Here is a 22,135-nt window from a genome sequence, read left to right as displayed (position 1 = left end):
ACGGAAGGCTGATCCATCACGCAGATGTTGAGCTTATCGCTGCCAGTCCCAAATCAGTAGTAGTCATCCCCTCTCTCAATTTTCTCAATTTTTTTTTTTTTTTTAAATGGGCTTTATATTCTTTTCTCCAGTCAGCCCTCATGCTTAGCACCTTCCTCCCTCTACTGCAGTGTTTCTATCACTCCATGGCCCCAGAGCTCTAACAAGTGAAAAATAAATTGTCTTTGAATGGCTTGCGCAGCCTCTCCCTTCAGTGCCTGAGATAAGCTGCGGTATAAATCACAAGTAAAGCTACTACTGGAGAAAAAGGAAATGAAGTATTGTCTCGATTTTGTAACGACCGAGCCGGCTGCTCAGAATCTGCCAGACCTGCCTGACAGCGTCTTCCTGATGTATCCCAAGGGAGAGCAGGATCAGGCACATTTTCTTGATGGTCTTTTCCAGGGTCCATAATCACACTCACCCCCTGCACAACTGTAGGTCAGAGACACAGACACAGTAGATAACCCTGTGCTTTGGTTCCCTCTGATAAAACCATTTTGGCCAGAATCGCCCAGGAACACTTCCACTAACCAAACCCTGCTGCGGCAGGCAAGGGCTCGAACTCTAACGAACCCACCCCGCCTCCCTGCAGAGCATCTTTCCAGCAGCACCAGGGCTCTGTTGATGCTGCTGAACGCCCTGTATTCCTCTAGCTTCAAGCAGTGCCAGGCACCGCAGCTCGCTAAGCCCATCTTTCCGCCCTGCGAGAGCGCTGCAAGCTCTTCCTGGCTTCGTTCCACCAAGTGCCAGTCCTGATCAGTTAACCTTCAGTGGTCCTTCAGACACAGCATGGAGCCAGGCAGATTGTCTCTGTGCATCCTCTGGAAACCACTCTGGCAGGCACAAACACAAGCAGCAGCGTATTCACATACCTGAGAACATCCTGTAACCATTGGAGGGTTTAAGATGATACCTACATGTGTTAGAAGTCTGTAATTCCAACATGACAATCGCAGATTAAAAACAGACCAAATCCCAGTAACACATTGGATTCCTTTGCTATGCTATGAACTAGAACTGATCACGGAGATACCACACTGCCAGAGGTTCTCCTGTTGTACATCACATCTATCTTAGCACATGTTCTAGGAAAGATTTAGGCTTTGGGTAACAAAAAAGTAGGAGGAGAGTTGCTGTTGACAGCTATGCTCACTGAGCTGCTGTTGGTAAATACACACAGGCAAAAGTGCCAGCCCTGAAAATAAAAAGGAGATTCTCTTGGTACAAACCCAGCTCCCGTGGGCTGCTGCAATGCAGTGGCATCTTAGTCCTTTGATTTCATAATGATATGGCTGCCTCAGACCCTTCAGAACTGGAAGTAGTAAGTTCTCAGCACGCATAATGCTAGTGGCAGCAGCTAGAAGGCCAACAGAAGTTGCCTATTTATTCTCACCCTGTGTTGCCTGTACCCTGCCTGAGTTACACGACTTTGGGATGGGAAACAGCTCGCTTTTGAGCAGTATCTAGGACACTAGAAATTTGACCCTCATTCAGACACGGTGTATAATCTGACAAAGGCTAATTATTCCTGTCTTCTAAACAGATTCGCGTACGAAGCCAAGCTGGACTGCTAGGACCCCTCTCTCAGTGGAAAGGAATGAGAGGGAGCGGTACAAAGAGGCAGATGGTATACATGAAGCACGCTTTGTGTAGCTTTCCTCTGACACACACAGGTTTTTCTCTTGCACCTGTTTCTACCACTCAAACACCAAACTATTTAGAGAAAGCCAAAGCAGAGGAGACAGAGGGTGTGGATGGCAGATGAGATGCAATTCATTCTTTGCATTCTCTGCCCCAGTATTTACAGCTCCTTGATTTCCCTTTATAGGGCTAGTTTTTATTTTCAAGGCACTGGAAGCTTTCCTTGAAGAACCCGAAGTAGCTGGAGAGCTGGAAAAACTAGCATTTAAAGTGTTTTAATAAATTAAATGCCCTCAGGTATTTTTCTGGAGAAACTGAACTCCATTAAATTAAGGGCCATGACTTGGGCATCACTTGTGCTGAAATAAAACACAACCTCCAGCAAGGACATCTCATCAGATGACCAAAGTTAATACTGGTTGAATGTTTACAAAAATCCTCCCCTTTCCTTTAAAAACTTGTCAATCCACTTTGGAGCGTTTCTACTTCACAGCAACTAAAACAAAAAAAAAAAGGGGGGGGGGAGCAGGTCGGGAAGGCAAAAATGCAACCACTAGGAAAGCAACTACAACTCAGGTTCATTCAATGTGTGGGGCAAGAGCTAGAAGGAAATACATTAGGCTGTATCTCTTTCCATATCCTGTGGAAACACTGTGGAACAGCTAATTTTCTCCCTGTTAATCAGTTCTGCAGCCTTCCCTGTTCACTCTGCACATGCTCTGTAAAGAGCACAGAAAGAGATCTGCTCCCCACTGTTACCTGCAAGAGCATGGACCAAAGACAGCACAAACCAGCAGCAGCTGTCCATGTTTCCAGATGCAATTATGTTCTTCCACAGAGAAAAAAAACTAAATGAGTGTCAGATACTGAATGCTTACCAGGAAAATTCCACTAATTTATTAGATGTCTTGTCCTTCGTAGCATAGTTTGAGCCAAACAAATCTGCTTATTTAAGTACAAAAAACCTTCAGAGTCACAGGAGATTCCAGAAATGCCAGAAGCCTGAGCTCCCCTCCCTCACCACAAAGAGAATAATCTCTCCCACCCACTTCTCTGCTGAGGCCGATCAGTGCATCCACAGAATTTTTAGGGCCTTTGCCCCATCTTCTTCAGGGTTCGATTCAGCTGGAATTAGAGAAAGCACAGGTCAGAAAAATACAGAGTGATTGACATAGACCATAACCCTCAGCAGCCTTTATCCAATGCCTCTACTCCTTCCTCTACAAATCTGACAAAAAGAGTTCTCACACAAGTGCAGTGGGAAGTAGAAGGGGAACTAGTTAAAACTCCCTCCTCCTCTCCAAGACAGCAGAGGAAGATGTGGGGAAAAGAGAGGGTGCAAACTTCCAGCAGTGGTATCGCAACCCTGTATTGCTCAAGTCCCCACATCTCAGGATTTTGCTGCCCAAGTTTCCAGTGCACAGCAGCCTCTGTCAGGAGAGTGGAGCAGTGACAAGAATGTTACCTCCTGGCTGAGCACAATGCTCAAAGTCATCTATGCTCCAGAAATCTTTGAGGCCACTTTCTAGAGCCATAGTTATGAGGATAAAGATATGATTTTGGTTGTGCTACTGACAGGAACGCCATAGTTGTCTAGGGACAATGGAGGCAGCACCCTTACACAGTAAAACCCTCCCCCTTTTCCACCGTGGCTCAACTGAATGAACACTTCTGACACAAAAACTTTACATTCCTCAAAAGCTAGCAGCAGCTGCTTAAACCACCTGCCTTCAGTTCAGTGCCTTGCAGAGCTGGGGCTCACCCCAGCAAGGCATTGCACAGCTGTCTCACTAAGCATGCCTCCTCCAGGCCCTGCACAGCCCCATGCTTGCTGCAGCTCTCCCACCCAGGCCTCACCTCCTCAAACTTGTGGATCTGGCGGATGAAGAAGTCCCCATAGCGTCGAGCAACCTTTGTGTCTGCAATGTGGATCATGTCCTGGGGAGGGAACAGCATGGGGTCAGGGAAAGGACTGCACTAGCAGGGAGACAGCAAGCACTGCCAAACAGAAGCAACCAAAAGGGCTTCACTCCAGCCCTGGTTCAGCATCACACATGCCTGACCCATGCTAATCGCACAGCAACCATTTAGTTTTCCATGGGCTGCCTTCCATATACCTTCACCTGGGATGGGTTTCAAATTCACATAGTATTCACTTCCCACATTATTGCACTCTCTGCCTATTTTCATCCCTCTTCGAAGCAGTTTGACAGTCCCAACCCCGACTCATGCTCTGCTTCCCTCTACCAGCACTTAAGAGTAGTGCTACCTACCAGGAGAGCTAGGCTGCAATGCAAGTCAGTCAGACATAGGGCAGTTTGGTTCAGGTAAACAGGGAAGACAAAGCATGAGACCTTGCAGGAAGAGATCTGCTCTAAGGACCAAGAACAAGGGGCAATCCAGTCTCCTTCCTAGCAAGAGACCAAATGTTATCTTCTTCAAAAACATGAAGTCCTAAAAGACTCCTTCCAGCACTTCCTACTGCCTGGAACTCCAAGACCAGGAGGGTGAAAGGACCATACCTTGTGTTTAGATTCCGCCTAGAGCAGACAGGGCTAAATGCTGCTCCAGTGAAAAACAGACCTGTAATATAACCAAGCAAGATCCCTGCTTTGTCAAGCAAAGGGGAGATTTGGCAGAGATCTACAAGGCTGACAATACCACCTGACACACTGACAGCACTACTCATCACCCAGCTGTCACCTCCTGAGAGCACTGACAGATAGTTCTCTCTGTCCTGGGGAAGACATCTGGGACCTTTGTTTCCCTGGTACAACAACTATCAAAGCTGCCTGCGATATCCCATCACTGTTCATCCACTGACACTTCTACCAAGCAGGGCTACAGTTTCACTGTGGGCAGCCAAGTGGCAAAGGAGGAAGGGATGTTTCCTACAGGCTGGAACAAAACCAGGTGCTGCCAATTCCAGAATTTCCTGGGTGAAGGAATTTCCTAGCCATCAAGGGGCAGATACCAACCTTGTCAATATAGAAGTCGACCTCAGAGGCAGACTGGAACTCCCCGTCCAGGGCAGATATGCCACTGGTCCATACCAGGTTCTTCATCTTGTGTTTGAAAACAAGCAGCTGGATACGAAACTCCTGCTCTGTGAGGTCTAAGAAGCCAGCCAGCTTTGCCACAGGCATGGTGGTGTAGAGCTTGAGGAAGCTACGGATGGTGGACAGCTGGGCCTGCTGCTGAACCTCATCAGCAAAGACCTTGAGCTGCTGCAAGAAGGGCTCCTTGTGGTAGTTGGGGTGCACATTGTCATAGTTGGGCACCACGGGGGACAGGAACTTGGGACAAGCATAACTGAAGAGCTCCTCATAGACTTGTGCGTCACCCTTCTGCATGCGCAGCATCTTATCCCCGTACTTCTCTCGCAGCTGCAGGTGGATGCTCTCATCTATGCGCATGGGGTACATGGTGAGGGCGATGGCCAGGAGTGCATGCATCTGCTCGTTCTGCTTATTAATCTGAGGCAAAGAGAAGAACTTGTTAGCTTGCCAATGTGCTCAGGCTTTATGGTGCTGGAAGGAGCTGGAAGCTGCATTTCTGAGAGAAAGACCCTTTACCCAGAGCACTGATGGTCTTAATACTCAGAGAACAGCACAAAGCAGCAGTGCCTCTGGGCAAAGCAGATAGATGAATGCTGTATCAAGGCTCTCATCAATCAAAAAGAGGGCTGGACAAGAGGAAAGTACAGAGTGAATGTATCCAGAGCCATACAGAACCTCGATGTCCAGAAGCAGGTTTGACTGCTTTGGTGCAAAAAAGTGCAGAGGACGCAAGGCTGATGGTTGTTAAACTATCTCCTCACAAGGGACAGTTATCAGGGAGGCCAGTGAAGAAAAGACTGAGAAGATGAGTGTAGGATGAAGCAGACAGCTGTGTGGCTGAAACAGACATACCAAATTTTTGAAGTGTCATGGAATTAAGAACAGCAGGATTTGGCTACACAAAGAGTTAGAAATGAATCATAAGGATGAAAAGGAGACAGCAGCAGCAGGGGGTAAAACGGGCAGTAGAGACAGCTTAGGTGGAAAGAGAAAGGAGCTTTGTTTCAGCCATGCCAAATTAAAACAGTCTGTGAATGATTATCTGATAATGGAAATATATCTGACAATGACAGTAACCTGAAATGCAGGACTGAACTAGGAAAAGGACTGAGTTTGAAGAACCATCAACAAGAATATCATAGCAGCTGATATTCATTAACAACACTGCCTAGAGGGAGAGTGCGGATGGAGCCAGGGTTACTGTATGGTGAACAACCAAAGGAACTAGCAATCCAGCTAAGAGAAAATATTGCCAGTCATGGCAAAGGAGTTCAAAGGATCCCTAATCTACAGCCACCACCACCGGCATATTCCAGGAAAATAAGGCTGGACTATCAGATGTAGGTTATCATGTGACAGAGAAGGGGCAGGAAAGAAGGCAGCAGATTTTTCTTTTGATAAGTCTAGACCTATTCTATCTCTTACCATCTCGTACTTGTAGGTTGTCCTCTGAAACATGCTCTTGGTCCTCTGGATGTAGAGGAGGATATTGGCAAAGACACGGATGGCATCCTGGTAACGACGCATCATTAGGTATGCAAAGCCCACGTAGTAATAGGTGGTCACCTGGCACTCGGGCACTCGGGAGTACATGCTCTGAGAAGGAAGGATCAACACGCTATGTTAGAGGGGAGACAACCACCTTTGATCCAAACAACTCGTTACCCAGAATCCAGCCACCTCTGCTTTCACTCCCATCCCAAATATAGAAAGGAGAGGGTTAATTCAGGATACCTCTCCTCCCACCCATCCCTGCAACAACTTCTTCACCATTTATTAGATCATCCAGTTTCCTATCTGTTCCAGTTTCTGCTTCCTGCAAGCAGGGGACTCTTGCACTGTGCCTGATATTGCTTTGCTCAGCTCCCTTCCCCCCCCTTTCACTCCATGTCCTGTGCCAGACAGCACATACATAGACCTGTGCCAACCCTGGGGCCAAGCCCATATTGCAGCTGGACTCCTGTGAGCCACTGTTACCAGAAACAGCACCAATTCTAGGGCAAAAACACAAGGTGGGAGCGGGCATACTGAGAACCAGAGTCAAAAATAAAGGAATGAGCCATTGACCAAGGTGGGAACAATGCGTTCAGCTACCACTGCGCTACTGCTTACAGTTCAAATAATAACCCCTATAACAACACTGCCTTGCACAACACAGCAAACCTCCTAAAAAACTTGGCATTTGTGCTGCAACAGCAACATGGCATTATCATATGGCTTGATTTAATGCCAAAGCTCCAGCTGTGTTCAACTACAAACTCCTGACAACTACAACAGCTACAAACAGCTCCTCAGCTGGAAGATTCATTATGGCAATCTTTCTCCAGCATGTTTGAACAGACGTATTTGGAAAACTGCAATGGAGGGTTTAAAACACATTGTAATACCTTCTTGTTGAGCTCGATGTTCTCCAGAACCTTGATTGCTTGGTAGTAATCCCCTAGCAGAGAGTGCAGACGCAGCAGCCCAACCAGGCTGAAATAGCCCAGCATCTTGTAGAGGGAGTGGCGACCATATTCACCAGCCACGCTTTCAGGGTCACCTAGGAAAAAAAGGAGCCATGATGCTTTCCTCCAAGGAAGCAAGCTTCCCGTTCAACACCTCTATGTTTACACGCAGAGGGAGCAAGACCTCAAGTGTAATCACCATCACTTCTCATGTAAGGCCAACAGAACCTGTTCCCAGTCAATCCATCCACTGATTAAGTGTTTGATCCAGCTCCCAAACAAAGCTAACTGAGCTTGGTCAAATCAACGCAAGGCAGTGCAGACACCAGTCTTGCTTGGCTTCACCCAGCTAGCTCACCTCCACTTGTATAGACCTCCAGCTGCCGGTTGATGTTGGATTTGTCCACTAGAGAGTGCAGCACATTAAGGACACTGTGGACATTCCAGATCTTGGGGTTGGAACGAAGGAAATCAATTTCCTCTTCAGACTTCTTGGCTGTCTTGCAGCGGTACTGGCTGAAAGACTGGAACTACAGGAAAAGGCAGAGATTCAATGATGAGAACCTAGTTTGGAGATATTCAGCTAAGTGCAGTAAGCTTACAAGTTGATCACACAAATGCATTACAATAAGGTACAAGTCACATGAAAAAGAGTTTCATGTGAGATCACCTGGCAATCCAAATGGCACCTTTAAAGCTCCTAGAAAAAAATTTATATAGTGCAGAAGGAAAAGGCCAGAAGACAGAACGAAGCAGAGAAGGATCTCTTAGACAATTAGGACAGGCAACTAAACACAAATTTGCTGTCTGAAACAGGTAGCAAAGAGAATGACCAAGTCATAAGATGTGCCCGCATACATACACACATCTTTTTCTAGATGCACACATCATTTTTCATCCTCAAGCTTAACAAGGCTGCACTTGAGGAATTCCAGGCAGCTTTATAATAAAAAGTTACAGAGAAAGTAATCTCTAGAGAAAAACCAATAGCACTTGAGATCTGTATTGCTTTCTTCAGAACAATAAATGGGAAAATATTTCCTAACATCAAGATCTTAGACCATATGTGATTTCAAATCAGCTCAGCAATCTCAGTGCAAGTATAAAGGCCCTACTGACTAAGAAATACAAAACTAAAGTAAAACCATAGAACACAATAAAACTAGTTTGAACAAGTATTATCATAAGGCCTTTACGATTACAGCAGACTTCAGTCAGGCTGCTTTGCACAGAGCTGAAGGTGAGTTAGAAAAAAAAAAATCCCCTAAACAGCAACTGAAGCAGAAATATCAAAAGATATATCCCCAAAGAGCTCCCTCTAACTTAAAAATCTATACAACTACTTCATCTACCTGGTGGCGCAGGAATAACAGCGCTCACCAAAGTTTTTTGACCTGCAATGGTATCCTAGCAATGAAAATCACAGAGAGAGAGGAGATGGAAAATTTATAGTGCTAATAGAGGCAAGGCCACCCCAAAATAGCCCAGTCTTATAGACATATACCTGGTATATGAATTCATCAATGATATCCCAGAGCCACTGATTAGGCAGTTCCAGAGGAGCAGGGCCATCAGCATCTGCAGAAAAACATAAGTAACAGATGAGAGGCTTAGTACCTTGATCAAAAACAGCGGCAGAATTGAAGGAATAGACAAATTTAGAGAACACAAGAATTTCCCTGAAATGGGAGATGCAGCAGCAGCAGAGTGAAGCTTCCAGTATGGCAGTGATATGTAGCTTCAGCTCCCTCAACTGCCTTCAGTTGCAGAGAATATGAGCATGTATGGGGTTAATCTCTGGAGTGTGACGGCTCAGCAGCAGCAACTCTCAGAAGCTGCACACAGACTGTAGGGGTTTATCCTAACCAATCTATTCTCCACAAGAAGTCTGGCAGGGAGTCAAACAAACACTAAAATTTGTTCCAAGGGGAGTCAACAGCAGTAAATGGTTGTGAAACACTCTAGTTTTCTCTAGCTCACAGCTTCATTTTGCTTTTTAATAAAGATATTTTCTAGTGTCAAGATCTTAGACCATAGATTATTTCAACTCAGGTCAGCAATCTCTCATGCAAGTTCTCAGCACGACAGAAAGCTAAATAAGTTTAGTTTTATTCTTTACAGTATTTCAGAAAGCACTGGAAACTATTTGTGCTTTTTGTGGTTTTAAATGCATAGATGTAAAGTGCTTTTCATTCAGCAAACTCAAACATATGGAAAGCTTGAAGGCTACTTCTCCCTATATGATTAACAGACAAACATGTTCCACTTCTTCTGACCCTTCCTCCAGCTCTGCCCTCTCCATCCACTCTCCCCCTCCAAAATTCAAACACCAGAAATTAATTGCAGTAACTCACTGAGGATGTAGTTGAAGAGATTGCAGTAGTTGTAATAGGATTCAAACCTCTGCTCCAGCGTGGGGCCCCCCTGCAATGAGAAGTCAGCACAGCCTGCTTAGTTTCAAGCACGCCAGGATTGAGTTTACAGGCAACAGTGTATGAAGGACAGTCACAGCAGTAGATGGTCTATTTCAGAAGTGTTAGAGCCAATGCCCAACCAGGACACCCAGCAGCACCACCCAGAAAACCTAAAATTGTATCACTATTGTCCCATAGAAGGGGCTGACATAGATAGGGCTGACTTTTCATGTAGAGGTAGCTTCTCCAAGGAGAACTGAGCACTCAAACCTTTGTGAATAGCATGCATTAACCTTCCTTGTCCTCCTCTCTGCCATCCAGACTTAAGAGCTTCCTATTACCTTCAACAGCTTTCCTTCTCCCCTCATGAGAGGCCTTCATAAATCAACAATTCTGCTTCTGGACAGTGTTTCTAAATGCTTTGAAAGACCAGTAAACACAGTAGGGAATCACCCCCTACCTAGAATCATCTCCCTTGCTTCACCTGGAGGCACCGGAGGGCAGTCTGAGAACCACTAACAGCACAATTTGAGAAACCAGTCTATCCTGTTAAAGCATGGCTTGGGTTAATACAGCAGCCTTTTTAAAGTGCCTATTTCTCCACCCTCTGGTCCACAACAAAACTGCAGTTATTACTTATATACACCATAAGTTATGGCTCTGTTCAGCTTCTTTCCTTAAGAAAACAAGAATACTGTGATTTTCTCACTGACTTCAAATTAGCTTATGAAAAAAAAACCTTAGGTTTGTTTTGTTTTACAGAACCTTATTCCTTTCATTTCCTTCTCCTGTATCCTTTATAGTGCCCACATTTCCCTCTCTGCAAGGCACTCTGACCCCATGTGGTTTTTTTTTAATCACAATGTACCTTCCTCCTGTGACACCCCCCTCTCACCCACCTGCTAATCCAAAAAACAGTCACAAAGAAACACACAAATCCAGCTGATCTATAGGTCTTGCAATTACAGCGCTATCGAAAAGAAAATTACATGACCTCCTTCTTCCCGAACTCACTAACCACTACCTTTGATGTCAGTTACAAACTTTTACACAACAGCCTCCTGAAAATTTAGGCCACGCCTTCTGATTGATGTAAGTTTCCAGGGAAACCTGCACACTCATTACAATCAAGCTTGATGAGACCGCTAACGAGCCTCAAAAAGACAGTCAAGTCTTTCTTGCTTTTCAGCAATCAGCAAATCATTAAAGTAACAAAAGGCAAGAATTTTAAGCTTCCCTAAAAGCAGCTTGACTTACTGCTCAAAAACCTATCCAATCCTGTCTTGCAAAAATTGTGGAACCACTGATATCGTGGTGGCAGCAGGATTTGGCAAGCTTTATGGCACAGAGAAACCAGCACATGACCAACAGGAAGACACGGGAGAAACACTCACACTGACTTTGGCGTAGATGTGCCTGTAATACAGCTCCTTGTATAGGATGAGGAAAACAGCATCTGGAAAAGATGACAGAGCTGGACATTAGCAAGCCACAAGGCCTAGGCAACTGGGTCTCTCGGATATGCCAGTCATGCCCCCCTGCCACAGTTATAAAGGGAGGCAGAAAAGGTTACTTCATTCAAGTTTGACTTCTTGCCAGGCATCTGCTGAAGGAGTTGCCAGAGTGAACAAAGACAACTGACTCAGGTGGCAGCAACACAGCACACCTGCTCACTCATGTATCAAAAGTGATTTAGCTCCTCTCTGACACGCACAAAGAAAGTAAAAGACTTACCATTTCCAACCTGAGGGGCAATGGCCTCGGCCTCTGGCCATGGAGTATTCTTAAAAAACCTTTCTGTCAGCTTTGTCCAGCTGAAAGATAGACACACATGTGGTATTAGAAACCATTTCTCAATATGACGGTGCTGGAGTTAGAGATCACAATAGAGAGGCCTTGGAATTGATGAGAGTAGAACACTGCCACCATCTCCTTTTGCTAAGTCCAGCACTGAAGCAAAGAATGAGAATTGCAAACTAGGCAATTAAAGTCTTTAATTTATCCCTGAAGCACGGAACAGTTGCGTATGCTGCTTTCACATTCCCTTTATGGTAAGGTGATACAGCTACAAGCAGGAATGGGATTATCTGTAGGGAACAGGCACAACAATTACATCTAACAGCTCTCTGCAAACGCCTAACTAGCACTACTGAAGTCACCTTTTGCTGCCTCTGTAGCTGATAGGCATAGGACTGGTATTTTCCTTCACACAGGTCACAACTAACCTATACTTACATTAGCCTAATGGTCTGGAAATATCTGGGGTTTTCCCCAATAATCAAATCAAACCTCATGCTGTATTTTAGAGAAAGTCCAAGTTTGGAACAACACAGGTAGTGGTCAGCCCTTCCTTTTAAGAGCAGGATGCACTTTCATCACAGTTTAAACAGTGACTCCCCTTTGCGGGAAGGATGGCTTTGTACCTGTTTTCATAGATGTCCTGGATCTCATACACCTTCTGGTCAATAACATCGCTGGAAACACGGCTGGCCTGGAGCTCATACACCTTCTGGTCAATGAGATCTGACACTGTCTTGTGAAAATACTGAATGAAGTTTTTGATCACTTCAGGGATCACCTGGTAGGTCTGCTGCTCGTACTGGCGCTCATAGGCCAGGTCTTGCTTCGGGTCTCCTGATGAGAAAGAGGAGCAGTGAGGCAGCTGCTGCACAGCCTGTCCTGGACCTACAGACCCAGCCAGGCTCCAGCAGGCCCAGCAAGGGGCCATCACCGAAATTGGGAATAGACCTCTTAACACCAATATAGCATTAAGAAGCAGGCATTCTCTTTACTGCCACGCTGGATGCACAGGGAATCCTTTTGCCTAACATGCACACCTACTGGAGTTCATTTTTGATATTTATACGTGAAAGTTAACACACCATGCCTATAGAATACATAATCGTGACTTAGCTGAGCATCCTTTTCTTCCATTGGTCTGAATCTTCTTTGCTTAAACTTAAGGCTACAGTGTGATTTTAATTCACTGCATATGCTTAAAGGAGGTGGGTGGGGGTGGGGTACTCCTTTCATCCCTCAATTGAGTCGGTGGTCACACTCCTCCCCTGCCAGAATTACTTTTCCCCCAGGTTTGTGCTTCAGCACCTTCTGGAACAAGACGTTCCCTTTTATCACTTTTGACTGATTTGTGGCCTTCCCTTATTTTCACAACCTTCTTTGTAGCAGGATATTTCCACTATCAGTCCTTGGAAGTTCTACTGACATGTATTTTTTTGAGGAGGTGCTTGTTAATGAGGCACACATTGCTAATACCCGCCTATCCGGCCTAAGCATTATTTACTATCTTGTTAAAACTTTGAGGTGTTAGTTTCCACTCTTAACTACGATCCCTCCTTAACGGCTACTAACCCCTGCGTTATTCCATTTCATCCAAGAAGAATATACACGCTTGCGGTAACGGGGCCCCCACTCACCCGTGTGCATATCATAGTCGTTGGGGTAGGCGTAGGGATCGTAGGCGGCCTGCGGAGAGAAGACGGCAGCGAGTCACAGCGACCAGCACGGACGCGACCCCGCGGCCCCGGCCCCCCTCCGCGGCCCCGGCCCCCCTCGCCCCGCACCTCGTTGTCGTAGTCCTCCCCCGGGTAAGCCATGGCGGCGACGCAGCGCAGCAGAGAAAGGGCTCCGGGCGGCAACGCGGGCCCGGCGCCGAGCGGGGATGCGCCCCTCCACTGGTCGAAACAACTGTCTGTCTTCAGCCTGCAGAGCTGCGATGGGTCTGATGTGGTCTATGGCCCGCCCCCCCCACTCCGACTGGAGAGCGTGCCTACCCATCAGCCCTGCCGAAGCACTACCGCCGCCTCCCGCGTCGCCTGTCGCCTCTCCCCTCACCTTCCTACTACCCCGTCCCCCTAACTCCCCATTGGCTGCACCCACCAGGGTGCGGCGCCTCTTATTGGCCGAGAGGACCCGCCCCGCCCCGTTGCTATAGCGACGACCCTTCCCTTCCCCGTTCCCCGTGGGAGGCCCGTGAGGGGATGGAGGGTGGCGGCGGGGCCGCGGCGGCGCCCGACGCGGCGCCGGGACCGGAGCCGGGACCGGAGCCGGTTGCTGGGCTGGCGCTGGGGGCGGCGGCGGGCGCCCCACTTGGCTTCCTGCATGTCCTGTGGCAGCGGGAGGAGCCCGCCGGCAAGATCCCGGCCCGCCGCCTGCGCAGGGCCGCTCGCCTCCACCGCCGGTTGGGGCCTACGGGGAAGGAGAGCCACGGTGAGCGGGGAGCGGCGGGGAGCGCCCCTCCCTGGGACGGCCCGTCCTTCGGCCGGGGAGCGCCGGCGCTGTCATCCAGGCCCCGGCGGGGAGGGAGGAGCCTCACATTTGGGGAGCCGGTAAAGCTCCGGCCTTCCCGTCCGCGGGGCCTCCGGGGGGAGGTGGGATCCGCTCGGTGGGCAGCTTTGGGAAGGCAGCCTTGCTCCTGCCAGGGGAGGGTGCCCTACGGGATGGGGGAGCCCCGTGGCCGGTCTCAGGAGGGGACAAGGAGAGCGCTTCTTGCCTGGCATCTTGATCTCTTGTCTCCCCTTCTCAGGGCTGAGCCAGCACCAGCGTTGTTTGGGCTCTACACCTGGGCTGGAGCGCTGGGGTGGGATGTTTTGGTAGGGAAACGCGCCTTTTTCTTCTGTGATTTCCAGTACTTGCTTTCTTTTCTCCATAGCTCTGAAAAGGCTGCGTGAAGCTGCCAACAGCAACGACTTGGACACAGGTAAGGCTTCTGCCCAATCCTGCTTGGGACTCCTTCCTGGAAGGGCAATGTTGTCAAGGATCTTTATTTTAGGAGAGGAGGAGGGTTCAGTTAGTTTGCAGACATGGTGCTTTAGATGCAGCAAAACTAGAAACTGCTTTTCTGGAGCCTTGTTTTGTTCTCTGAGCAGAGTGAGGCTGGTTATAATATTCCCTTTTTCACTGTGTCTTGTTCATAGTGTTAGTTTTCCAGCTGTCTCAAGCTAAAACAGCACTGCACTAATCCAGCTTTTTTGGTATGTAACTTTTTGCCCAGTTGTAAGCAACAAGACAGTAGTGTTTTGGTAAGGTGGAAAAGTTACGATTATCTAAACCATACCCTGTGTGATGAGACAGTGCCGACCCAGTAGATCAGAACCAGGAACAGTGCCTTACTCTGCCTCTCACAGTGACTTCAGAGAAGGTTTGTGGCCTCTCTGTGACTTCCTTTACCCCTCTATACTGTAGATTAGGTGGGGTTTGATATGAAGTCTCCAGCAGCGATATTGGCATATATTATCTGTCCCTTACCATATTCCCTCCTTATATTATACTGTCCCCTCAGCTGTGCTGGCCTAACTGTTCATCGAGCCATTCTGTGAACAGAATTGGAAACTTGTTTGACTTGTAGAAACTCCCAATATATCAGGATGGGGCTTTGTCTGGCGTGCTTCACCCTTCGGCTCCACAATATACCTTGTTTCATGAACTGATAGATAAAGTTCATCTGTGAGCTCTGTCAGTACAGAAAGGCTTGGCTTCAGTGTGCAAGTCAAGAGGAAGAATGAAAGAATCAGGCTTTATCTAAGTCTTGGTTTCAATCTGTATTAGGGTTTTACACCTGTATTTGATACACAGGTTCCCCTCTTTACAGTCCTGCTGTCTTTTGTGTGCTCTGCAACTTGAGGAAGTGTCTGATCATGAATTTATTCTTCATCAACAAGTAAAAATCTTCGCTCTTTCCTGTGGTGGCACTGGGTGGGAGAGGTTATATCATTTCCTACTGGATTCAGGGGAGGACTAGGTAAAGTGTTCCCCACTAATGGTTCTCACTGGTGGCACTGTCAGTCTCTCTGTCTTTTCTTCTGGAATATCAAAAATTCCCCGTTAATGTCACTTCCTCACTTCCATCTTTCCAGGTGTTGCTTTCACTTCTGTACCACACTTAAAGCAGTAGGTGTACAGGAAGAAATTAATATGTGACTATAATTCAATCTCTGGAAGCTGAGACCAATGGTGACTTTCAGTGGTCTGAGCTACCTAGTTTCTTGTCTCCAATACTGGTTAGTCTTGATGGTTGCAGGAGATGCAGTGAAAGATCTCAAAATATAGTGAATCTGTCAGTATTTTTAACAGCTACAGAATGAGCTTTATCTCGCACGCTAATTACTACATCAGGATAATCTCAAAACAACAGATGTGGTAGCCCTTACAGTTGCCCTTACGCATATTACTGTAGGTGCTACTTTTATGTCTAATCTTTTCAGCTTTTTTTGGTCTCTTTGCCTTTGTTATACCCAATGCTGGAGAGTCATACTAGTTCCTCTGTCTTTCTGTGTGAGCAGGTTTTCCCTTCTTATCTGAGAAAGGCAGTAGATCAGATTACCAGAAATGCCAGTGGTGGCACTGAAGAAGTAGCTGAGTGGAAGAGCAGGGGGAACAAGTGTGAGTAGATGATGGTATGGCTTCTCAGGCTGTTCACTAGCTCACTTCAATACATTGTCTCCTAAGGATATATTTGCACTGCTGCTGGCAGGTTGATGCACTCACCTGTCTGCTTCCCAATCAGTAGCCACCGCTAGTGTGGCAGAACCTAGGAGTTTCAGATAAATCTAGGAAGTGACATACTCAAAACAGGTGTGACAAGATGTTTTTTCTCGGTACATGGAGTTACACTGTGAAACTTCTCACTGCAGATCCACATTGATGTGAAAAGTTTACACAGATGCAGAAAATGACTGTACAAATCCGTGGAGAAAGCCCATGGAGGGCTAGTAAGCACAGGATGCTAATTCTGGCTTGGGAAGTGCCTGAGGGGCAGCTCACTAAAGGCTGTGAGAGTTAGCCCTCCGTCCTTGCCATCTTTTTATATTCTCCTGTAGGTGTTTGCTGCTGATTGTCCTAGGAGCTTGAGTATTTGGCTAGATGGATTCTTAGCCTTAGCTACCACAGCTGTTGGCTTGTCTCTATGGCAGTATGTGGAAGCTGGTGAAGGCTGTAACAGAGGGCGGAGGGTACGCTGTCTAGGCTGGTTCTGCTGAGCCAGGATACTGGCTGGAGCTGGCTTGAGTCCAGCTGACTTGACAGCTAGTGGAGTGTGTATCTAACCACAGCAGAGCAGGTAGCGTTACACCTTTCTGATCAGGTGCCCTTTCAGCTTACCTGCTTTCTTGTCTTCCTTGGTCTGCTTAGTGCAGCAACTTTTGGAGGATGGAACTGACCCTTGTGCCGCAGACGACAAAGGCCGGACAGCCTTGCACTTTGCCTCCTGCAATGGCAACGATCACATCGGTGAGTGGGGAGGGGAAGTTCTGTCATCCAACTTCTCTGTGGCAGAGATTTGAAAGGATGCTCTTTATCTTGGTTCAGCACGTGACAGAGCTTGCTGTTTTCTGTGTGTTTTGTGACAAAGCTGCCAGCTGAACTCTGGCTCCAGGGCTTGCCGCATTCCCCTGCTGAAGGGGGAGCAGGAGCTCCCACTCTAGGACTGTACTGGTGTGGAAGGGCTGTACTGGTTGTCCTCAATCCCAGTTCTTCCCCCTCAGGGAGCCCAGGGGTAGTGGTGCTGCCTGACTTTGTGCTGGCTCCTTCTGCATTGCTGCCCAAACCTCCATCCCCTGTTTCTGTGAGGAAGTTGATGAGCTGAACAGAAGCATCCTTAGGGCAGCCTGATGGCTGCTGCGTGGACCTGCAACCTGTGTGGGCCTGACCTGTAGGGCAAAGGGAAGACACTGACATGGCTCTATTTCCTTGTTTCCAGTGCGACTGCTTCTGGACCACGGAGCTGACCCGAACCAGAGAGATGGGCTGGGAAACACCCCCTTACACCTGGGTAAGTGCCACACAGATAAGCTTTGCATGCAGAGAGGTAAGGTGAACACCACCTTGCTGTTTCTTTCCTCTCCACCTTCTTATTTCCTGTGCATCACAGTTTGCATTCCCAGCTTTAAGAGCCTAGGAGGGACTCTTTGCCTTTCATTAGCTTCAACCCTCATGAAGGTTTAAGGGTCAGAGCTAGAGAAATTCCATTTCCCTCCCTCTGCCAGCCCCAACGAGCATGACATCTGTTCCAGAGAGAGTACCCAGGCTTCTACCTGAGGTTACCCTTAACAGTTGGGCTGTTCCTCTTTTCCATGGCAAAGAGCCCTTTGGGAAGCAGCAAGCTCCATACTTGAGCAGAAACTCCTTTGTTGTTTGCTAGTGCCTCTGAGTCGTGTGTCCTGTGTTTTCCCTCCCCAGCTGCCTGCACGAACCATGTTCCTGTCATCACCACGCTGCTGCGCGGAGGTAACATTTCCTCTACAACAATTACAGCCTGTTCCATTCCTGCCCTGCTCCCCAGGGACACTAAGCCTTGAAGACAGACCTCACTTTCTGTCCTTGCTCATGCGTCTTGCAGGGGCCAGAGTTGATGCCTTGGATCGAGCTGGCAGAACCCCACTGCACCTCGCTAAATCAAAGCTAAACATCCTGCAGGAAGGACTCTCCCACAGCCTGGAGGCCGTACGACTTGAAGTGAAACAGGTAAAAGAAACAGCCCCATGATCCGGTAAGATGTTGCAGCCCCTGGCACTCTCCTGCACCCTTTATTTAAATACCTGTCTGTAGGCTCTTAGCTGCTCTGGGGGAGGGTTTGACTTTTTCCTTCTGTATTCAGAGACCTTCCTTTTTCCCAGCTGCTACTCTGAATTTTTGCAGGACCTCTCTTGGCTCTGGTAGGCCAAGGATGTATTGAATGTCTTAATTCTCAGGCTGTATGGAGCACTCTCTTTTCTTCAACCACCATGTAAGACAGATGCCTTGTGGCAGGAGAGGGACCACAGCATGGGGCTGTAGCCATGGCGTACGCATTCCAGCAGGGACTTTGCATTCCTAGCACGGTCTGCCCTGCTCCGATACCTGGTGGCATGGGATAGGAAAGCAGTCGCTGCAACACAAATGCACGAGGTGTGGGCCTCACTTCAGGAGCCGTATAGGAGCCACAAAAATTTTCATCTTCAGTGCACAAACAGATCTTGCTGGAGTGGGAAGTCCCTGCTCCTCACAGTGAAGGAAGCTAGCTGGCCATAAAAAAAAACTTGGTGCTTTCAGGGCTAGACCTTGTGCTTCTTCAGCTGGGCCTGTCTCTCTTCCCTGTTCTTAAACCAGGCATAGGGATCATGACTAGTCCGCCTGTGGTTGGGCAACGCCTCTGGTGACTCACTGGGCTCTGATGCTGCCATTAGTGCTCTCCGGCTGCTTTGCATGTATTGTTCTCGGTGGGTCATGTATTCTGCCACGTACCACAGCGTCAAGGCTGTGCTTGGCAATTTAACTGTAATTTAATTTTTCCTGTAAAAACATCCTAGCCTGGCACAGCTGTCTCATGTTTGCCTCTTCTGCCTCTTGGTTTCAGATTATCCAGATGTTGCGGGAATACCTAGAGCGTCTGGGGAGGCATGAGCAAAAGGAACAGCTGGATGACCTCTGCTCCAGGTTACAGATGACTAGCACAAAGGAGCAGGTAGGCAGCGTTGAGCAACTGTGACTCACCTGCTTGTGTTGAGACTCCTATGTTTAGGAGAATGCAACTGCATGAGCAAGGTGACATTGAAGCCAGTTATGGAAGAGTTCTTACTCACATTGGGTAGAGTGGGTAAGTTATGCGATGACTCGTGGTACTCCTTTGGGTTGGAATTCAAAATCCAGAAAGCATCACTGCCTGGCAGCTCAGCAGAGAAGCTGAAGATCAGGTGGGCCAAGGGCAGAGGCATTTTAAGGCCAGGATCAGCACAACTGCACAGGGTTGCAGGGCCTGTTTGTTTTTTCTACAAAAGATTGGTCCTTAGAAATAGGCTTAGAGGAAACAGCCCTGATACCACTGTTGAGTTGTGCGTAATGCAGCAACATAATTCTGTTTTAAAAGAATGACTAAATCGTGCAAGGCAGAGGTCAGGCATCAACCTGCTGAGGAACGGGGATAAGCTAAGCTAAGGCATTGCCTTAGATTAGGACTTGTTTGAATGTGAGGACAGGAGCCCTCCTACACAGTTGAGGGACCAAAGCAATCCTGTCCTAGTATAAGCTCACCGTGGGCATTACGGGCAGTCCTGGTGCAAGGGGTGGTCCCTGCTGCTCGGGGGTCTCTTCTGTGTTGGTGGTCAGCCACACGACTGCGTTCCACTGCCTAACAGCCAATTGTATTCTGTCAGGTGGACGAGGTTACAGACCTCCTGGCCAGCTTCACGTCACTCAGCTTGCAGATGCAGAAGATGGAGAAGAGGTAATGGGCTTCCAAATCATCTTCCTGATGCAGCAGGAGAAGCCTTATAGAGAAAAAGAGGAAGCTGAAACTTGCTTCCCAGATCGCTGAATAAACATTGCTGCCAACAGCCGTTCCTGCCAGACCCACTCTCCAGTGGTGCTCAGACTGTCCCTGTGGGCCTTGCCAGAGCTGCCTTGTTGGGGGGGCAGCAGGCTTTGGAGAACAGACAACAGAGTGCTGCAGCTGAGACTTTTGGAAAAAAAGAGCTGCTCTTTTTATCAGATGGGCTGGCGCTGAATAGGATACCCCTTCCAGAGATACTCTGCCTCTCCTAAGCACTTCAGCTCAGTGTAGGTGGTGGCTGATGCCATGTGCAGTCACTAGCCCTGACCAGGGCGCTCAGCAGCTGACCAACATCACAGAAATGCTTGGAACAGGCACTTCTTGCCACCTCTGCTTTACTCAATTGCACGGGGGGGGAAAGTGGATGCCTTGGACAACAGAAGGCTTTGTGCTGTGAGAAGAACACACACTTAATTCTGCATGGTAGCAGCTGAGCAAACATATTGCCTTGAGAAACATGCACTGAGGCTTAATCCTAACCTTCCCCAGAGCTTGCAGTCAGGGGACAGAGAATCTGGCTGGTTACAAATGGGATACAAAGCTTTTAATCACTAGACTAACAGCTTTCACTGGCCCTGGTTTTTAAATCACTGCTGCAAATTAGTGCTTAAATACTGCAGTGAAACACTTGTAAAGAAATACCCAGGTAGCAGGTCAAAGCTGCCCTGGTGCAAGAGTAAAGTTTGGGGAGCGACTTAATCTTAGCACAGTTCTAGGCAGACATCTATATCTTACAAAAAAAAAAAAGCACCACACTCCGGTGTTTCCTATTACTGTCAGTCTTGGGCAAGAGGTCCAGTTGCAATAGGAGGTGGTGTATTATTGGGCTGGGATGGAGGTGGATTTATGGCTGCCTCAGCAGCACCAAACGCAGAGCTGACCCATACTGTGTTTCTTGCTTGTCATGGAGAGGTGCTGCTCCAGGACCTTAAGTGCAGCATGTGGAATGAGTTCTGACTTCTGCTGTGAGCCTGAAGTGATACAGCTGTGAAGGATGCAGGGAATTGCCCTTGTTAATCTCCTGCTTCTGCACCATGGTGATTAGTAGTGAAGCTATAGATAGCTTTGTTTTGGAGCAGGGATCCATAAATCTTATCAGTAGGGTGCGAACAGCAGCAGGGTCACACAAACACGTCCAGTAGCAATCTGAGTTCCCACCTGTGTGCTACACCTAAAATGCACGGTGTGCCGCTAGCGATACCCATCCCACAGCCTGGGAACTGCTGGTTTGGAAGTGTCCATTCTTAGGATTCAGCTTGACCATGCAACAGCCACAGTTTGGAGCATTCTTCAGATACCTTCAGGTCAGCATGTTCTCTAATATCTGGCCTCTTGTCCAGGAAAAGGCTAAGTGGACCTCCATGTTCAAAGCTGAGATACCAGAAATATGCATGGCTTTCAGATGGATTCACCTGTTGGGTGCTGGATGCTGTGGCTGAGACCAGCAGCCTTGTGGCTTGGCTGGAGCTGTCACTGTGAATACTGATACTTCTTTATGATGTGCTGGATGGGAAGGATAATGAGGGGGTTGGAGACAATATGACTTTTTTGTATTTTGAACTTCAATAAAATCCTGTCAGCCTTTTCAGACTCCTCAGCCAAGTTCTGTCTTTTTCAGAGTGGTTCATTCCTCTTTCTTTACATATGTTCCAGGCCCCAGGCACAGCACTGGGCTCGGTAACTGGTACTCTTATATCCGGTACTGAAATTAGAAGCGACAACACAAAGTTGTTTGAATTCAAACACCAGTCTGTTTGCAGATCAAAGCACATGGTTGCTGACTCACCTTCTGATCTTGATTCCCACAGCTTAGAAATCCAAACTTCAAATCTAGTTAGTTGCTGTGAAGCTGTACAAATAGAGGAGAGAGAATCTCAGTGGGATTGCTTCAAGCTGGAAGATGGAATCTTTTTTGAAGAAGAAAAGCAGCCTTGCTCAGTCTGCACTCCTGCCTAAGCATGGAGCTGGTGGGGAGAAGGTGGCAGAATTCATGCCTTTCCCCATACCAGATAAAATGGCTGTGCTGCAAAGAGACAGCAAGGGGATGAGGGGCTGGGGAGGGGCATCTGGGCAGGGCAGAGAATTTCCAGAGTGGTCTCTGTGTGAGGAGCGGGTGACCTTCATCTCTAGTGTTTACTTACCTTGTTTCTTCCTGTCTTCACAGCCTAGTCTTGGTGTCCACGTACACCCAGCTGCCAACGCTTCTGCACT

The 22,135-nt window shown here is 47.8% G+C and overlaps 2 protein-coding genes across 3 annotated transcripts; one reads left to right on the top strand and one right to left on the bottom strand.

Annotated features, from left to right (window-relative positions):
- Positions 1-2,557: 2,557 nt before the first annotated feature.
- Positions 2,558-13,464, bottom strand: EIF3L (eukaryotic translation initiation factor 3 subunit L). Of its 2 annotated transcripts, XM_075077015.1 has the most exons (13): positions 13,185-13,464; positions 13,038-13,086; positions 12,027-12,237; positions 11,338-11,417; positions 10,998-11,059; positions 9,544-9,613; positions 8,694-8,767; positions 7,548-7,719; positions 7,130-7,284; positions 6,168-6,338; positions 4,662-5,159; positions 3,541-3,621; positions 2,558-2,808 (listed from the first exon to the last, which is right to left on the bottom strand). In XM_075077015.1, the coding sequence occupies exons 1-13, from the start codon at positions 13,215-13,217 to the stop codon at positions 2,770-2,772; spliced, it is 1,695 nt and encodes a 564-aa protein (XP_074933116.1). In that variant the 5' UTR covers positions 13,218-13,464; the 3' UTR covers positions 2,558-2,769. The 2 variants fall into 2 exon arrangements, with proteins under 2 accessions (XP_074933116.1, XP_074933124.1); XM_075077023.1 differs by lacking the exons at positions 11,338-11,417; positions 13,038-13,086; positions 13,185-13,464 and having other exon boundaries at positions 12,027-12,232.
- Positions 13,465-13,562: 98 nt separating this feature from the next.
- Positions 13,563-21,521, top strand: ANKRD54 (ankyrin repeat domain 54). The gene is made up of 8 exons (XM_075077037.1): positions 13,563-13,830; positions 14,273-14,320; positions 16,750-16,848; positions 17,318-17,389; positions 17,797-17,844; positions 17,957-18,081; positions 18,953-19,060; positions 19,749-21,521. The coding sequence occupies exons 1-8, from the start codon at positions 13,602-13,604 to the stop codon at positions 19,821-19,823; spliced, it is 804 nt and encodes a 267-aa protein (XP_074933138.1). The 5' UTR covers positions 13,563-13,601; the 3' UTR covers positions 19,824-21,521.
- The last annotated feature ends 614 nt before the right edge of the window (positions 21,522-22,135 follow it).

This window comes from Phalacrocorax aristotelis, chromosome 1 (assembly GCF_949628215.1).
Source record: "Phalacrocorax aristotelis chromosome 1, bGulAri2.1, whole genome shotgun sequence".
Taxonomy (NCBI): Eukaryota; Metazoa; Chordata; class Aves; order Suliformes; family Phalacrocoracidae; genus Phalacrocorax; species Phalacrocorax aristotelis.
The sequence above is the reverse complement of the archived record's forward strand: the minus strand, read 5'-3'. Positions and strand labels throughout refer to the sequence as shown.

Coding starts and splice junctions, on each gene's coding strand:
- EIF3L (XM_075077015.1), bottom strand. CDS start 13,217: ATGGCTTACCCGGGGGAGGACTACGACAACGAG. Junction 13,087..13,184: donor GGGAGGACTACGACAACGAG/GTGCGGGGCGAG, acceptor TTCTCTCCGCAG/GCCGCCTACGATCCCTACGC. Junction 2,809..3,540: donor AGATCCACAAGTTTGAGGAG/GTGAGGCCTGGG, acceptor CTCTAATTCCAG/CTGAATCGAACCCTGAAGAA.
- ANKRD54 (XM_075077037.1), top strand. CDS start 13,602: ATGGAGGGTGGCGGCGGGGCCGCGGCGGCGCCCGACGCGGCGCCGGGA. Junction 13,831..14,272: donor TACGGGGAAGGAGAGCCACG/GTGAGCGGGGAG, acceptor TTTTCTCCATAG/CTCTGAAAAGGCTGCGTGAA. Junction 19,061..19,748: donor TGACTAGCACAAAGGAGCAG/GTAGGCAGCGTT, acceptor GTATTCTGTCAG/GTGGACGAGGTTACAGACCT.